Here is a 19,089-nt window from a genome sequence, read left to right on the forward strand (position 1 = left end):
TCTCATCCTAGTGAAAACACATTATACCTGTTTTGTAGGGCTGAAATGATTTTTGATAATCACTTAATTGCATAATAAATCATTTTCCAAACAAAATTGTCAAAAACTTCTCAAATGTGAGGATTTGCAGCTTTCTTTGGTTATACATAATTATAAATTGAATTTCTTTGGGTTTTTAACTGTCAGTCAGACAAAACAAGCTGTTTTTTTGTGTGTGGACATTTCACTATTTTCAGATATTAAATCGACCAAACAATAAATAAATATGAAATAAATAATGAAAATAATCTGTTTAATTGATCAGTTGCATCTCTAGAATTTTGAACGTGATGATATCCCATAGATTATCTTGAATCTGAAGTAAAATGTGAGCTTATTAAGCATAAAACATAGAATATTATACAGTCCAGAAATGGACAATAAACAAATAATGATGTTTGATTAACTGTTGGCAGGAATACAAACTGAAGTGATGCCCCACATACTAGAGATATTTAACATGCCCCCTTTGAGTCTGAGTTAGTCTATGAGAAAGGCAATGTCTGACCACCCTTAACATATGAAACAGAAACTTTATTTTATACAAGTTTGTATCAGAGTTTTTCAAAATGACAATATTCTCACATTAATTAATGAACATTAAAATGTTTTTTTTTTTTTTTTTTTTTTACCTCTAGTCCCCGATACACCTTATATACTTTTATATATCAATGAGTTAGGGAGCACTCAGGTTGTTTAGATCTGTTTAGCCATCAGCACACCAACACTGTTTACTCTGTTCTGATAACGGCTTGACAAGCCATTACAAGCTACTCATTGACTTTGTAGAACAGCGAGGTGGCTTACAAGCTGGCTGCCATTAAGATCCTCATCCATCCCAGTTGACTTAGTGTAGGGAGATATATAGGACGCAACATAACTGTGTTGGATATAAGCCAGTACTTCACAGAACGCCATAACTACCGAGACAGTTGCAAATTTAAAGTTAAATTTGAATCACATCACTCAGCATTTATGGCAGCTGGTCACATAAAAAAGAACAACCATTGTGTATCTCATTATTCATGTCTAAATAGAGTGCTCTTTGGCATATGTCAATATGGGGTGACAGATGCGTCTGTGTGCCATGAGAGGGCCATTGTTACATACATGCATGTATGAGGGGCGATTGTGATTGATGTGCGATGAATACTAAACAACCCTTAAAAAATAATTATGGTTTATAACAACTTGGGTCTTATGTTCATAGCTTGGTCCACAATTTTGATCAGTTATGGTAACGTTGTACTGACCAAGTCAAATACTGAGATCTGGGAACAAGGAGACATCGCTACAGTGAAGTCCAACGAGGCAAAGAAAATGAGCAGGCAGACAGACAAATTGCCAACAAACAAGCCAACCCTTTAGCAGATAGTCAAGGTTATGACAAAGGTTATATCAAAGATAACCCTTTAGATTACTTGGATTTGTTGAGCTATCACTGAAAATGGTACTTTTGTGCTATTTTATACTGGACAGCTCATCCATGTAGGGCTGGGCAATATATTTAATTAATATCATTAATTAAAATTTTAGATAATTTTAGCAGATGTCTTGTCAAGAAACACAAACTGCTTCTGCTTCTACATTCATGTTATTTTTTATTTTTTTACTATTTTTGCCTCTAATAAAATATTTTGATTGCAGCGCCAAATGCCTGCTCTCAAAAGTTATATATGCAATAAAAAACAGTAGCCAAAGGGTGCAATTTATACCCTCAATGGTTATTCAATGGCTAGATAAGAACCAAAATCGTCTGTATCTCTATCTCTCTATCTCTTTCTCAGCACTGCATGGACTTCCACAGCCTGTATAAAACAGAAACGGATTGTTATCCTGTCAGATAAAATGTGTGTTTTACATGTTGGACAGACAGGAAAAGCAGAAGTACTAAAATGCTGTATCCACATGTTTCAGATTGTATTACATCTGTTTGATTTAGATATCTACGACAACAAAACTTTTAACTTGGGGCCATCCTCGACCTACTTCCTGTCAGGGCCTGAGATAGAGTGGCTCATCCGGCAGTCTGGCAGTGAAACATTTATTTTTAAGCTGCTTTCTCTCCCAGTAGCCTGATAGACTGGAAAGAGACTGTATCCTCTGAGGTTTGGGCCCTCTTATAGATGAGAAGGCTACTAGTGTTACACACAGTCAGGAGAGGAGAGTCATTTTACACACTCACCTTAAAGATGCACCGACACTCACGTGGTTTTCACCGGTTTTGCAACCATATGTCTGTTTTTTATTAACCTGTTGTTATTGTTAAAGGAATAGTTTGACATTTTGGCAAATATGCTTATTCGCTAGCAAACAGCTAGCCTGGCTCTGTGCATAGGTAACTAAATCCATACCAGCACCTCTAACGTTCATATCAGCTCAGCGTATATCTTGTTTGTTTAATTCGAACAAAAAAAGCTATCTCCTGGTTGCCTGGCAACATCATAATGATGAAAAGACTTCAAGCAGTCACTGCTCCCGGTCAAGAAATTGTCTGGCACTTTACAGTCTGTAAAACCACATTGAGCCATTTTTACACTTCAGTTTTTGTACCAATTAAACAAAACAGAATTAACGTGTTAAATAGTGAACTTTTTGTGCGGTTTCCACTATGCTAAGCTAAGTTAACGAGCCGCTGGGTATGTAGCTTAATATTTAATGGACAGATATGTGAGTGGTACCAATATTTTCAGCTAACTCTTGGCAAGAGCGCAAATGAGCGCATTTCCCAAAATGTCAAACTATCCCTTTAATTTGATAATATTCGGATACTCATACTTGGCTTTTGCTGGTGAATACGAACCCAGTATGCAAATATGTAGTAGTTTAGTTCAATTGTTTCCAATTTTCACTTCTTATGTTTGCGACAGTATCATAAAAATACTAATGACCAATGCAATATGGAATGAGATGTTAAGTGTAGATGCCTCACCATTATAGACACTGTATGATTTCTGATGCCATTTGCTGTGCAACTTTGTGCAGTATTTATAAAGCTTACCAACTTGCACGTTCTGGTAACTTCGTCTTGCCGTGTGATTTAAGCGTTTATGATGGATTCATATAATCTAGCTGCATCAGGACCTGACATGCCATTAAGGCTGATCAAACAGTGTCTCCAGTCATCCACCTCTGCCCGGCTCCTATTTCTAATTTGGACTCTGTTATGAAAACAAACAGTAATTTAGAAACATTATTCTGTAATTAAGCAGTAAGACACAAGGGGCCGTGCTCTACGGTGAGTTCAGAGCAGCTAAGAGGCGTTGCAAGCACAAGGTGAGGCAGAGTTTAATAACTATGAAGGAAAGCCTCAGATGACTTTCTGTGATTAGAACATGAAGGCAACACAAACGTTTTTCCAACCTTAGGCCACACACTGCAAATGTTTTATAGTTAAGAAGAAATTATGATATTATGGTATTTGTTCTCTTCAAAAGCACCACCAGAGAGCACTGATTATAACATGAGCAGATATATCTCCTCTAAGAGACCTTCTTAGAGGTCTTTTCTACTTTTCTTTGTTTATTTTTTCTTTTTCAGCATTATGCTTTTCTCCATGTCTTGTTGTAAAAGTGAATGAAAGCTATTATTGTATTATTCAAAGGAACAGATATTAAAAAGGACCTATTATGCTTTTGTGCTTTCTTCTTTTTCCTTTAGTGTGTTAGATAGTCCACGCCGAAGGGAGTTCCTCTCCCCCACAGAAACACTGCTCCTGAACCACCTGAACGCCTCGCTTGAAGTCCCCGCCTTTTCTTCCGTAACGTGGTGATGTCACCAAGTACCACATTTGCATAACGGCTAGTTTGGCACACCCTCAAACAAAGTTAGTTCGAGTGGAGCTGGAGCGGAGTCCAAAGAGTTTGGTTTGGTTAACCAATCACAACAGAGTGGGCCAGCTGACCAATCAGAGCAGACTGGGCTTTTCAGGAAGGGGATGGGGCGGAGCTCAAACGGAGCATTTCAGAAAAGAGATGCTGCAGCATAGCCGGTATGAGAAAAAAGAGCGTTTTTTGAACATTAAAGCATGTAAACATGTTCTAGTAGAAATCCAAAATACAAGTGTGCACCTAAAAATAAGCCTAATAGGTCCTCTTTAAACATTGCTTATAATCTAGATGTTTAGTAAGAAAGATTCTTTGCATTGTAAAACATTTGTTTTATAATGTTACAGTTATCCATGTTGGCTGTGTTCTGCACACACTATTTCACCATGCCATAGGTGTCACATTAACAGAGTGAGTGGGTCTTTGTCCACATGGTCCTGTCATAAACACCACAGGCATTACAGGCTTCCGCGTTTTAAAGTGAGGTGGTGGCAGGGTCACAGGAAAGTACTTTCACCTCAAAGATACTTAACCTGTGAGCTCTACGTGTTCCACCAGACAGTCACCTCTCCTCGGGTCAGCCGGCACCAGACGCCAATAACTGTCTCAGAGGCTCCGAGTTTTTCCAGATCTCCTGTGTGTGTGTGTGTGAGTGTGTTTGTAGTGGGATGCAGTAAATCACAGAAAGAAAGATGAGCAACAGGTGGGGAAACACTAAGCAGTGAAACTGGCAGTAGGAGAGGCAGGAATGAAAAGTGATCAGGAGGAAGTAGTGGAAAATTGGGAATCCGAGGAGAAACAGAAGGAAGATAAATGAGAACACATGGAGAGGAGGATCAGATAATGTCTTCATGGTAGAGATGTAACAAAGAGCCCAGCACTTTGGAACTGTCACTGTCATGCATTTCATCCAATTACATGCTGATTTTGATCATGATAAAAATAACACTTTTTGGTGATGCTGCCACTACCACAAGAAGAACACATTTCAAAATAAGAGCAAGACATGGACTAAGCAAAACCCCACAAACACACAACGATTTGTCTTGTATTGCAGGCCAACAAAATGCAAATAAATGAAGATGAATAATTTCTGCCTCAGTATAATCTCACAAACTGTGGAGTCACAAGATGAAGTTTAACTGCAGTAGAGGGAAGGTTTTGGGTGTAATTCATTTTATGCTTTTGGTTATGTAACTCCTTCAAGTTGCATCATTTAAAAAAAAAAAAAAAGTTGTCTGTTATGGTTGATCAGTCCTTACATTTTAAACTCTCTCCTAACTCTCCACATCTTAACACCATGTTTTCACATCCTGATGTAATTAAAGTTAATACTGAAGAGATTATCAGGTAGAGCAATGCATTTAACATCCAGGTTTTAGTAAATGCTACCGGAGAATCCACAATTTTTGCAAAATTAATTTGGAATACTAACCCTCCAAAATCTCCAACTTTTTGCCTTTCCCCCTCACAGTAACTCTATGTCCCTGTCCAGAAAGGAAGCAATTTGTTTTCCTTCTCCTTTAACATTCTGTATCTGTAAACTGCATCTTGTACTGTTTGTCTTGAGATTTGTGAGTTGGCTCGCAGCACAAGGCACAAGATGCATTTGTTTTTTATTGATTGATTGATTCAATTCCTGCAAAATGTTTGGACAACACAGTTAAACTCTCTTCTCCTTCATAGGTCATCCAATTGTTCATCCTCCTGCGTCCCTCCTCCTCTTCACTATGAGCGCCTGGGTGGTGAGCAAGAAAGGAGAGCCACAGTACCGCCGGCACTTCCTGACAGACAACAGCACCTTTCATGGTACAGTAGTCTACTTACTCTCTGATAACTGTATGTCATGGGAATGAACAGTAGAGGGAGACTCGTCTCCACTATTGTGCCTCAAACACTCCTCAGGCTTTTATCATGCAGACAGCACAGCCAAGATTCAGTCTTGTGACATCATTAAAGCCTCCTCACTGGTACACAAATCCTCAACCCGAGTCGTTGTGTGACATGAATGAAAAACTGCCCACATGACTTCATTCAGACAGGATGCTCAAGACCAAGATACTATTGTCATTGTAGGCGTACATTTACAATGTTTGTGTAAATACAAAACATGTGTACTAGTAGTACTGCATCTGGTTTGTAGTGCCATGTGTTTCTCTTAATGGGTGACTCATACATGTTAGTACTCATACAGTGTATCATTGTAGAACGAAGAGAAACCAACATTCACAACAGATGTTCTTCTGCTAAATATCTGCATGCATCAACTTAAGTACCCTGACACACATGTGCATTCCTGTTTGTGCCAGTATGTATATTCTGAACCACATCAAATAGTGCATTTTTCATTCTCCTTAAAGCTGAAATTAATGCAGACATCAATTTGATCATGATGTATGAGTTTCGGTCAGGCTGCGCACTGACAGATCCTCCAGACGAATCAATAACAAATGATCTCAGTCTGCCTCTGTGGCGGTCACACCTACAGCAGACAGACCACTTAAAGCCTCACCTTGACTTACTACAGTCAGCGTCCGCATCCCACCCCTGTAGACTGTGTGCTACACACTGTACGAGTGTCTGCTCGTCAGCCGACCGTAGTAGAAATCAGGCTTGACTGCTACAGTACTGTGGATGATGGATTGACCTGATTGATGCAGAGAGTAAACACGAGTGTCTTTTTCCTCTTCGGTCATGCTTAGAAATAAGGGCACTTATGGGAATTTCACAGTTTTTCTCCCTTTGCAAATTTCTCCAAGCCAAACTTGAATGTTCTTCCAGAATCTGTGGTATAGTGAATGTTGTTAAAATGAAAATGAATAGCCTACTGAGCATGGAATCTGAATACATTTTCATAAAGTCCCATAAAAGTAAGCTTGCACCCCGCTTCCACCCCCTCCAATCCATTTCTGACAAGATAACATATTCTGATACTAATCTAGTCGCCTACAGTTATTATGTTCAGGCTGCCATTAAGTTTTTTTCAAAGGGATGAAGGGAGGAGAAACAGAACAAATAGTCTGGGAACAATAAATTGTCTGTTGCATCTTCACACTTCAGATCCTGTCTGTCTGTGTTTGTCCTCTTGTGTCCCTGACAGTTTGTCCTTTCTTGTCAGTCAGAACCATTTTGAAAAACATAATGCCTCTCTCTTCCTTTCCTGTTTATTTTCCACATGACTTTGCTTCACTCTGCCTCTCTTTCCCTTCCTCCCAGTTGTTTCCAGTCTTGTTGTGCATGAGAGAGTGGCTGATGGTTTTTGTTTGGCCATGGTACATAAATCAGTGTGAGAAGAGGGGTTTGAGGGGTGTGTGTGTGTGGGGTCTGTCTGTGATCAGGCAGGTGTGGATGAAAAGTGACCTACAACTTAAATCAAAGTGAGCAATCACTGGAAAGCCTCACGTAACCCACTTGCTAAGACACAGCGTACACAGACACACACATGCAGCATTGAACTGAGGTTGATGCTGGTGGTCAGACGTGTCTTTTTGTTCCTCCAGACAGCACTAATCGATTTGGTAACCCCTTGCTCTCAGTTTTTGAACACAACTGTGTGTGCATGCACGTGTGTGTTGCTCTGTGTGTGCGTGTAGTGCTGTGTGTGTGTGTGTGTGTGTGCTCAGTCACTCCATAATTGTCTCCTGAAATCCTAAATTAAATGGCTTTAATGTGGACCAATGAGCAAGACTAATCTGGGAGAGCCAGATTGACCAAACTGTCATTAGAGAATTGACTCAACCAGGCTACACCTGAGGCTGGACACACACACACACACACACACACACACTGCAAACATAGTTTAAAAGCTAAACCTATTAAAGGGACTGCCTGTAACTTTTTACACGTATAAATCTACCGGGTCGGTGTCCCACTCACGCTCGCATATGCGCGGTTGCGTGTGGATACGCGTGTGGATACGCTGGATATGCATGTGGACCACTCCTCCGTTTGCCTTCACTCACACAACACGCGCGTTCTCGCTCCACCTCACGTTCATGCACGCACACTCCACACTGCAGAAGAGTTAGTTTAGCTCTGAGAATATCTAGAGAACGTACAGTGGACGTTTGTGCAGAAATAAATGCTGCAGCTCCTCCAGACCAACAGAGGTTTCCCGTGTCTTGTGAAGTGATGGGGCTCCACAGCGAGACACGTTATCGTCTCCGACCGGGTGCCAGTGTCTTCCTGCGGGTGCATCCGAAGGGAGACACCGGCACCCGGTCGGAGACGATAACGTGTCTCTTCCTGCTTCAGCCCCGCTGCTTCAGCCCAGGAGGCTGAAGCAGCGGGGCTGAAGCATAAAAAGCCAACACTAGGATCAGCAGTGATTCATGGAGAGACCTTCGTCTGGTCAGCTAACATTACTGCCAAGAAGGTGAAATATAGAGTGATATTGTGCTTTTGGCTGATGTGTGTCACCTCATTGTGTTGAGCGATGCTCGTTCATGTCTATGTAGAGCCAGCAAGCGCGAGCCCGACACTTACTTTCGTTGACTTAACGGCCACAGGTGTCGCTGTTAACAAGCAATCTGAAAGTTACAAATAGTCCCTTTAATGCATGTTTGCACAGAACTTGCGTGCTCTCAGTCCCAGTTTGTCCCTCCTGGGAAACGCGTGCCCAGTATGCGCACTGCAGAGCATCCCTGAAAATTCATGAAGCAGTAAAACCAGAGACACACACAGAGAGCGTAAAGTGGGTCATAGCGCTGGCATCTATGCGCAATGGTGACTGTTTTTCACCCTTTTTCAACAAACAAACGGAGGTGGCACGAGTTCAGTGTGGTGGGGAATTCAAAAACTGTCTCCAAACAAACTGAACCAGACTGGTGAAATGTCCAACTCTGGAGGTTAAGCCACTGTCTCTGTCTCTGTCTGTGCGCTATCATTAACAACCACTCTCCGTCGGTCCAACGAGCGTGTGAAAAAATCGGCTTATCATTTTTTGTGCCTGTGTTGTGCCTGCATGGTGAGAGGAGAGGATGTGCGCGCAGCGGCTGTGGAAGTGAGAGGTTGGCTGGTTTGGTGAATCCACTCTGCAGATCGTAGCTACAGGGGCAGATAGATGCCAAGGAGCAGTTTGTGTCTGGGTTTTGTTTTTTTGGACATAAAAAGTGACACCTTATCATCATGGCGCGTTTCGCTTGAGCGTCCAATTAACATGGGGAAATGGACCAGTCAGGCATGTTTTGATGGCTTTTCGAACCGCTACAATTAGGAAATAATAAAAAAAAAAAATGATTTCCAAAACGCATGGAGCATGGACCTGGTGAGACCAGCAACTCCAGTCCTAAATGGCAGAACTTGAAGTTTGCAGAAATCTCAGTTTGGAGAAGGGTAAGTGATCATTTTCAAGCTTTTGGTTATTTCATCTTTCAAAGGAGAGGAATACTCTCTCTGTGTGGTTGCATGCATTCCTTTGGATGGCTGATACATTGCAAGCAAGCTGAAGCCCCCATGCGTAATTTCTCCATTGCGCTTGTTTTTGTGGAGAAATTGCATCACCCACGCTGTTACAAGCACTTTGAGAAAGGAGCCTTAATTGAGGCTTGTCAATTTGCATGAAGGATTAATTGTGCCATAATTAATGTTTATCGACATTATGGGTGCATAAACGTCAGAATTAATTACACGACATCACTCAGTCGATTTCATTATTGTGTGAATTCATAAACTGATGTCAGATTTCCTCTGCTTATATGGAAGCTCTTGATGGAGAGCAGCAGGAAACTGTCCCTGGTGCTGAAAATGCCCCATTATTCTTGTCACTAGGGGGCAGAAAAGCCTCTTAATTTGTTGATTTGACAAGACTTGCTCTGCCCTCAGACTATACAGCAGCACATAGGTGGGGATGTGCCACATCCTTTATAATCCTGCATCCTCCACACTGTTAAATCCCTGAGATGTTTATGGGTTCTGTCACTGCAGCACATGGTGAGAAGATACATAGCATTACCACATACCACAGAGCTGGATTGTTTTGTCATTGGCATCAGCAGAAATAGGAACCCTTTGAAACCCAGGCAAGGCATGTTGAGCACCACACCATGTCACACCATGACAGAGCTGTGGGTCGAGGTTTGATGGCAAAATTGAAGTCCCAACTGTCCCCCGGGCTATTAGAGCGACCCCTTTTGCTCTCTCCTGTACGCTGTCAAAAATGTGGCACATCCCTGGCACTTAGAAAGCAGGATGTGTCAAGCTGTCAGTCTTCACCCCTGCAGCGCCTGTTTTTCTTTATCTGTGTGAGCGTTGGGGTGTGAGAGGGAGGCCCCTGCTTTCTTCAACGGCCAAGAGGGGTTGCCTCTTCATTCATTTTGGCAACACTTGTGCTAAGAAGAGTGGCGTGGCACCACGACGAGCCCTTGCTGAGGGAGGAAAGGAGAGAAAATGATGGAGGGAGGAAGGTGTTGGAGCCGCATGCATGGCTGCTAATCTCCTCCACATGGAGGAAATGGCTTTTCCGTACAAAATGTGTTTTTCCTCATGTGTCTCTCCTGTACTGATGATGATGCATCTCAGCATGCTCCCTCCTTTTTGTCTCTGCCTCTTCCTTTCTGTCGCTCCAGGGCAGAGAAACAGCTAACAGACACCAGGGGAGAAACACACTCACATCCTTTCAGCTCTTCTCCTCTTGTTTTTATGCAATTTCTTGTTATTTTCAATCTCCTTTCCTTTCCCCTCTTCTTCTAAATACATTATTGGTACAGACTGACATATGTACTAAAACTCAGGCACTGAATGTCAAATAGTTCCTGATTTAATTCAAAATCTCATGTCAAATTGAGGTGCATTTCTCAAAGTAAGTCAAAATGAGGTAGTACCAGAAAATTGCAAGAAATGCCTCTCCTCTCCTCTCCCATCTTTCCTCTCTTCTCCTCTCCTTAGGGCAGGGTATTGAACCTCGATACTTTTTTGGTACCGAGTGAAATGTGTCCGTAGCACATAGTATTGAAAACTAAAAAAGTTCAAACAAAGTTCAAACAATACCCAACCCTATACCTCTCCTCACATTCCCCCTTTTCACCTGTTAATACTAGGGCTGTCAAAGTTAATGTGATAATAATGCGTTAATGCAAATTTGTTTTAATGCCACAAATTTCTTTAACGCATTAACGCAACATGCAATTTTAAAGTTAGAGTGAAGAACTAGAACTAGAAAACCTAAGGAATCCATTGGTACCAACCATGTTTTACTACAGCTTGTCGCAAAGGAGGCTAAATAACGCTCCAAACTTTCGCAAAATTTAGGCGAGGAAAAACTGGCATGGCCATCTTCAAAGGGGGCCTCTGACCTCAAGATATGTGAATGAAAATGGGTTCTATGTGTTCCAGCAAGTCTCCCCTTTACAGACATGCCCACTTTATGATAATCACATGCAGTTTGGGCAAGTCATAGTCAAGTCAGCACACTGACACACTGACAGCTGTTGTTGCCTGTTGGGCTTCAGTTTGCCATGTTATGATTTGAGCATATATTTAATGCTAAATGCAGTACCTGTGAGGGTTTCTGGACAATATTTGTCATTGTTTTGTGTTGTTAATTGATTTCCAATAATAAATATATACATACATTTGCATAAAGCAAGCATATCTGCCCACTCCCATGTTGATAAGAGTATTAAATACTTGACCTTTAAGGTACATTTTGAACAGATAAAAAATGTGCAATTAATCGCGATTAAATATTCAAATCTATTGACAGTCCCAGTTAACATGTGTCACATTTTAATTGTTCATCAACTAGCTTCACATCTCTGATATCCAGGGAGCCACTGACAGCCATCTTTGTATTTTCCACTTAACGCTGAAGCACCATAATTTGCATTTACATAGAGTTTCACTGATAACGAGTTACTTTATCTTGCCTGCATGTTGACTTAGCTGCTGGCGCGTCACACTTGCTCTTGCATCAAGCATTGACATGAGTGTCAAAACCTACTGGGAGGTTCTGTGTGGAACTGCAGCTCTATATAGCGTACCTATGTCTAGGAGAGAAATATAATATAATAGAAGCAAATTGTCCATAACCACTGGCTTTTTATTTAATTTGGTTCCATCCCCCCAGCAGTTAATAAGCTACCCAAAAGCACGGTCCACTTAGTTACGTACAGCCAACACTTTTGGGCTTCTCGTGTGTCCCGAAATGAAGCACCAGGAAAGCAGCTACAGCGCAGCTTTCTCTCCAACATTTGAAGCAGTTGAGAGCAGACAGTTTGCATGGCAGCCTGGCTCTGCTGCCAAAGATACTGTATCTCAATCAACTCACAGCCATCCAGCCTGGCTAAGGGAGGAAGATGGAAGAAGCTTGAACACAACCCCCCACTATACACACACACACACACACACACGCACACACAGGCTTCAGTTCCCTCCTTTGATGTCGGTGCTGAACTCCTCCACTCGGGGAGCCCCCTGTAGCATCTTTGGTGAATGCATTATCATGCTGCAGTTGTCATGTGTTTATTTTCATTCCGGTGTCGCTCTACACTCTGCACCCCAGGGGGACCATGGGAACCCATTTGTAGCAGTGGCGGTTTGAGCGCTGCCTTGGGTGCTCTTAATTAGGCGAAGTGAGCGACTGTGAGATAAGAGTGTGTGTTTTCCCCTCTTTTCGCTCGCCATTTCCCTGTGTTTCCTAACCTTTTATGTTGCTAATAAGAGGGTACACCGAAATATTTTTGACTTCTTCTTTGCAGGTTTTGTGTAATTAGTTGGCTTTAAAAGGTATTTACATTTGAATTTGCCCCCCCCCAGGTGTGAATAGTTAAGACTCACAAGGCTGCTGAAGCAGTGAAGCGTTGAAGTAGTGAGGAAACACTGACAAGATAAGCTGCTATGTTCATCACCATGAATTAACTGTTACTGCTAGTCAGTAGCATCTGTTTATCTCTGAGAATTTCATGTTATTCATGATATAGTAAGCAGGAATTAGAAGGAAAACCTAAAACGTGAAAATTAGGGGACAAAAACAACTCAGCTCACATAAGCATGCTTACAATGATAATGCTAGAATGTTGATGTTTAGCAGGTATAGCCTATAACGTTTACCATGTTCACCGTGTGGCTTTAACATGTCACCATGCAAACATTTGCTAATTAGCTAATTTCAGAGCAATCCATTCAATATTTGTCGAGATATTTCAATAAAAAACTAAAAAGCCAACGTCATGGTGGTGTTAGTGGAAAAGTCAGAGGAAACTCCCCTTTAACCGGTTGAAATCTTATGCAGAACCAGGCTCTCGGTGGACGGCCACATATAGTGATAATAGTATTAACTGATAAGTAATAGTGGCAGTAATAATAATAGAAATATGGCTGATAATAATGATAGTTGCAGTGGATGTCAAGCAGGGCCGTGGCAGCAGGCGCAACCACGATCCAGGTGTAACCCCGATCCATGGATACCTGCGAGACGGGAAAGCATAACAAGCAGTAACATGCATTAATGGGACATGAATGCATACAGATGGAGAGCGAGAGAAGGAGAGAGGAGCTCAGTGTATCACAGGAAGTCCAGACCTATAGCAGCACAACTAGGGGCTAATCCGAGGCAGCCTGGGCAAAGCTTTTGACTAGCACTTTAAGCGTTATCAAAGAGGAGAGTCTTAAGCCTACTTTTTTATTGCCATCCCTTAAAATAACAGCAGAGGTCATTTGGTCAAACGCTCATGATTACATTTGTTGGAATCTTCTTTGAAATTACCCTATTTTTACTAATTACTCTTTATTAGATTAGTGACAGTAGAGAGATGACAGGAAATGAGAGAGATGGGGAGAGAGAGAGAGAGAGAGAGAGAGAGAGAGAGAGAGATGCAACAAAAGTCCCAGGGCGGATGCAAACAGGGATGTTGTGGTTCATGGTCAGCATCGTAACCCTCTGGGGTCTAAGCCCTTTTTTGCTATTTTTGGCCCGCCTGGTCTGGTGGTGACGAAGACCAAGTTAAAGTAAGTCTCTACACCACAGCGTTCCGGAGATATTCTACAAATAGTAATTAGAGTAATTTTCTGTTGTATACGACAGCTTCGACCCCAGGGGGTTAACCTCCAAACCACAGGGTTGCCCCTGATTACATTTCCCTTCCTTGTGGTTGTGTGAATGATGACTGTTGTCTCTCAAGAGAAAAGTCAGAAGTCACTTGATGTCATTTAATCAGAATCAGAATCTTGTTTATTGCCAGGTGTATCAGGTATACACTAGGAATTTGTTTTGGTTCGTTGGTGCAAATAAGCAGTAAAAATAACAATAGCATAATTAAAAAACGTTAGAATAAAATAAGAATAAAAGAAATTGAGTAAGTATTCTTAAGAGGGATGTTGGGTGGTTAGATGTACAGATCTCGTATTCCACCCAATGTCAAAGTTTCTTTTAACCATGACTGTGATTTTTCCCGAGCCTCAAGTAAATAGTTTTAGTTGCCTAAACGTAACCAAACATGAAGAGAGGTGCTGTATGAACCATTTCTGTTATGGTAATTTATAGCAGTTTGGAAGGCACTGACAACCAATGTCCTGCTAATAGGGGTGCCAGATCAGAAAATGCTCAAAATGGATCACAATGGAAGGCAATTATTAGGTTTGAGGAGCTAATTTTCTTTATCAGCTTCTTCCTATAAGCGACCGGATTCTTCTTGAGCACTGCTATGTGCCAAAGTTAAAACCATACTGAAATATTTCTGTATTTGTGCTCTTCTTGCTGTTTTGAAATGAGTGGGGTATTTCCATTATTTGGATGTGCACTCTCTCTGTTTTACTTTTTTTTTTCATTAAACAATAAATCAGCCAATGAAGGACACTGTGGCTTAGTGTTTAGCTCCCCTCCGCTCTGTGTGCAGTCTGCATGTTATCTCTGCATTCATGCAGGTTTCCTCTGTATTTCCTTCCAATGACACACATCAGGTGGATTAGAGACTCCAGCTGTCCCACTGGTATGAGTGTCTGTCTATCTGTGTTAGCCCTGACTGACAACTGATTCAGGCTGGCCCTCCACCTATAATGCATGCTGCCAAAGGCTCCAGGGCTCCGCGACCCTGAACAGAAACAAGCAAGCAGACAAAATGAGTACATGTCACTTCATTATTTGTTCATTATGTATGATTGCCATGCTTGAATGAATATGACCACTGCCAGTAGTCACTTTGCTGGCCATCACACTGGTGGAGCAGGTGATGGAGTTTAGATTTTGCCAAGGCTTGAGCTCAGTACTGTCACAAATGTGCTACCGGCTTTTGTCCCTCCATGGTGCAGCCTGATTTCCCCTCGCATTTGTCCCGAAGTCATCAAGCTGAAGCTGTGCGCCTGACTAATTTAATTTCATAAGCTGTTGAATATCCTGAGAGGAACAGTGAAACAGGGTAGAGACTGGATTACCTAACCCCCAAATTCAGGACTATATTTACTATGGCTGGGTATCGTTTAAAAAGTTACGATGCCAGTACCAATACCAGTACCCTTAATGTGATACCGATACCAATCATTCAATACCCATCATGTGAATGGGAGCTGTGTGTGTGACCCACTGAATAGCTCACGGAGATGTTCGTTCCCTCCGCTCCCAAGCTCAAAGCTGCTCCACTAAAATCGCTCCGAAAAGGAAACAAGCCTCGTTGTATTTTAATTAGGGCTGCAGGCTACCGAATGTCTTTTTTTACATTCAAAGCTTCTGTTGAGGTTTTTGGATTAAGCTTTGAATGTATGTTGTCATATTTTATGACGACATCATACAAAATTCTCAACTTCAATAATATTATTAATCGTATTAAACATTCCAGTCTTTTTTTTTTATTAAATCAATCTTCTTGAATGAATATAAGGTTGAATTGCTGCTAGACCGCTCCGTTAATACAGGTGTGTCCTTTGTGTGCAGTGAGTGGGAAAGCAGTGACTGCAGTGAAAATGTTGTTTTTGAAAGGCTAAACAGCAACAAATATGGATCGAAGCAGAATATTTAGTTGGATAAAAACATGTTGTGAATCTTGGAAATGATTATATCTATCTTTCATATGATCAGACAAACGGAAACATGCTGTCCTTAACCCGTCTAAAACTGACACTAGAGGGGTACCTAGAGCGTCATAGATTGAAGAGTAGGGCCACTAACCAAGTGGCAGTATTTCACGAGTTGGGAGTGACAATGTGTTGTATGACATTACTTGAGGTGTCATTTTGGGTTGATTATCTTTGATTTACACTGCTGCAGTGATATTAGAAATCAAGCTGCCAGCTTAACTAATCTGAAAAATATCGTCCCCACTGGTTATATATCCATTTCTTCCATGTTGCGTCCAACCAGCTCGTTCTCATTCCCAGGGCCTCAAATACCGACGTTTTGTTACGCCCCTCGGTGTGTGATACCGACATACAAGGCACCCTCTGGCGCCAAAATTGCTAAATTTGCTGGTTATATGTTTGCACCTGGAAATTTTGCTTGCATTTGTGTCCTATTTCAAGAAAACAGAGCTCCGAGGGTTTTCCATCAACGTCAATTCATACTCTCTGTTTTTATGGTATTGTGTTGCTCCTAAAGAATGGGCTCTCCCTGATTTGGTGATCCAGTTCATGAAAATGTCAGTAGACACATAGTGAAACGTGCAAGCAAAGAGGGCTTCCCCCTCAGGAGGGAAAAACCTGTGTGAAATAAAAGAGCATTTAGTACAAGATGGACAGATGTGCTGTCGGTGACCGTAGCGTGCACACATCCCACGTCAACATATTAAACCTTACTTTTAGTAGTGCATTATCATGAATGTTATGTCATCGTCCTTATCCCCATATCCCAGTGGTTGACCCCAATGAACCCAGCTGATATGCAGAGGCAAACATCTGCTGCACTCTCCGCTCTTCATAATCACTCCACACAACAATACAGGAGCTGTTAAATGCCGAATCTCTCTTTGTCTGGGTACCAGGATAGCATGTTGGCAGCACACTGACACAGCAGCACGTCTTCTGAGAGACTTGCAAACATCAGAGGGAGGCGGATGGGGAGAGCAGGAAGTGGGAGTGGAGAACAGATGACCAGGAGAAAGGTGGAAACGTGTGTGTGTGTTTTCAGAGAGAAGGCTGTCAGTTGAAGGTGCTGCCACAGATCACAGGACGGTACAGAGGAGGATGAACAACTGGAGTTTTGGCTGTGCTCGCTTGTTGTTTTGGAGCGCGGCAGCTTTCTGTTTGAAGCCAGTCTGGAGCGACCGTCAAGTCTGATGTGAGGAAAACAAAAAGAGTTTTTAAGCTACAGGTGGAGTGTGTTGCACACTCGGACCAAGCAAAGGAAGACTCCCTATACTGGCTTCTTATTTTCTGCAGAGAAAATGGAGGAAATTGGTGCCACTGAATCATCTGCTCACAAAGTACGATCCACCTTTATTCATGGTCCTGCTGAGAAATCAGCTGTGATTACTGTGGCGACTCTCCTGGCGCGTAACGTCTTCCATATTGGTGGCACCCTGGCTGTACCACAGAAATGCAGGCTTACACAAATTGGTAAGTGTGTGTGTATGTGTGTGAGTCTAGACACTGTAGCTCAGTGTGCCTTACAGAAGGAAACCCATTAAAAGTAACAACCATTACATTTTCCACCTCTCAACACTTAAATTATGTAAAACCATCTTGACAATGTGTTCTTCTTACTGTGCAGGTTGTCATCTTACAGACTAAATATGTGTGTGTGTGTGGACAAACAGGTTGCATATTGAACATATTGCCTGCTGGTGCTATTTATAGCGCATGCAGGAAAAGAGCAGGAGCTCATGTTTATGTATCAGAATATCCCCCAGGACGATCAAACCGCACACTTTCTGCTACCATAACTTTGAACCTTGCCTTAATGAGATGTTGCTCATTACATGCAAGAGAAGATTTGCCTTGTTTGTGTGTTGATTTCTGTGCGTTTTATCACTCGTCATAGCAATAATTATGTGTAAATGTCATTCGTTTTTGTCCCGTGGTCAGTCAGTCAACCAAAAACTGAATCACATCTTGATTAAACTTGAGCGCACAAAACAAACAAACCTCCAGGTCATGAGAGCTAACAGAGCAGTGAGTGAAGAATTACGACGCCGTTCTTCCGTTCGGACTGTTTTATTTTGGTTTGAATGCCGTGCTTGTGTTTCATCAACTGGTTTTGGATAGTCCGGGTGGTGGCGCCTTATGTCACATGAATAGTGCATGAAGGATCAGGCAGATGCTGCTGAATATGAATTTATGTAGTTGTGAATAATTTATGACAAATCTTTGGATGTTGGTCCATTGGAGTCATCACCCTCTGAGCGAATCTTAACAGAGATCTCACGCAGAGCCGTTCGAGAATTGAAATATTATACCCTAACTGATTATAAACTCATAGAAATGCAGCTACAGGCGTGCCCAAGAGGAATCCCTCATCATGTTGAGATTAAAAATGACAGTTTAGATTGAAAATGACGAATGGAAACCGCTGTGGACGCTGTTGTCAACCGTCCCCGGCCTGACCGTCATTGTATGTATCTAAGTGAGGACAGGCTTTGTTCCCAGGTTCATCACAGAGGCGTCTCCATCACCTACCCCATTAAAATATGTTTGAATTGCGTGGGCCTCTGTGGCAAGACAAAGCTTTGATCTGCTCTCTCTGCGCCGACAGAGATGATGAGTTTTAGCACATGCACGCACACGAAGACAAACAGTGAATGCACACGCACAAACCCTGTGTCGCTCAAAAGAAATGGGAGCCAGAAAGTAGAGGTCGGACGTAGAAAAAAAGATTCTTTACATGTTTTTTTTTTTCTCCTACCTAGCTGAAAATCAGATTTTTTAATACTTGGGTGGAGTTCGTTTTCTGTGAGGTTGCAAGAAGAGAATATAAATGTCAGGTGGGGTTAAGAAGACATTCACTTCCTTTTTTTTTAGATGTCCAACAAGAAACTGGAATAACAAGTTTGAACTAAACTGTGAATTGAAATCCTCATGCTCAGATGGTTTAAACGTTAATGCTTGAGGGGAAACGAGACAAGAGATGGGAATGAAGATGTGAAGGGCGCTCACTGATCCTTTGATTCAGCCATCACTGCTCTTTTGAAGAGCCACTTACATCAGCTCTCATCTTTGATTACGAGGCGGCTCCCCTCTCCTGGGCGGATATTAATCCTGCTACCCCTTCTCCTTGGGTCTCTTGCTCTCGCTATCGTCAGCCTAACTAGGTTTGAGGTTTGACTCTTCATGGTCCTTATCATTGCTGATGGAGAGTAAAGTG

General features: G+C 41.9%; 1 protein-coding gene across 6 annotated transcripts in view; it reads left to right on the forward strand.

Annotated features, from left to right (window-relative positions):
• The window catches only part of plch1 (phospholipase C, eta 1), a 73,676-nt gene that overhangs the window by 2,643 nt on the left and 51,944 nt on the right, over window positions 1–19,089 (forward strand). For 2 of the 6 annotated variants that reach the window (XM_037775737.1, XM_037775739.1), the window contains exon 1: window positions 16,880–17,345. In XM_037775737.1, the coding sequence (XP_037631665.1) occupies window positions 17,174–17,345 (172 nt within the window). In that variant the 5' untranslated portion in view covers window positions 16,880–17,173. Of the gene's footprint in view, window positions 1–5,552; window positions 5,676–8,805; window positions 9,201–16,879; window positions 17,346–19,089 lie in introns of those variants that run through there. The other 4 variants (XM_037775733.1, XM_037775734.1, XM_037775735.1 and 1 more) reach the window with 3 other exon arrangements.

This window comes from Sebastes umbrosus, chromosome 7, assembly GCF_015220745.1.
Source record: "Sebastes umbrosus isolate fSebUmb1 chromosome 7, fSebUmb1.pri, whole genome shotgun sequence".
NCBI classification, from domain to species: Eukaryota; Metazoa; Chordata; class Actinopteri; order Perciformes; family Sebastidae; genus Sebastes; species Sebastes umbrosus.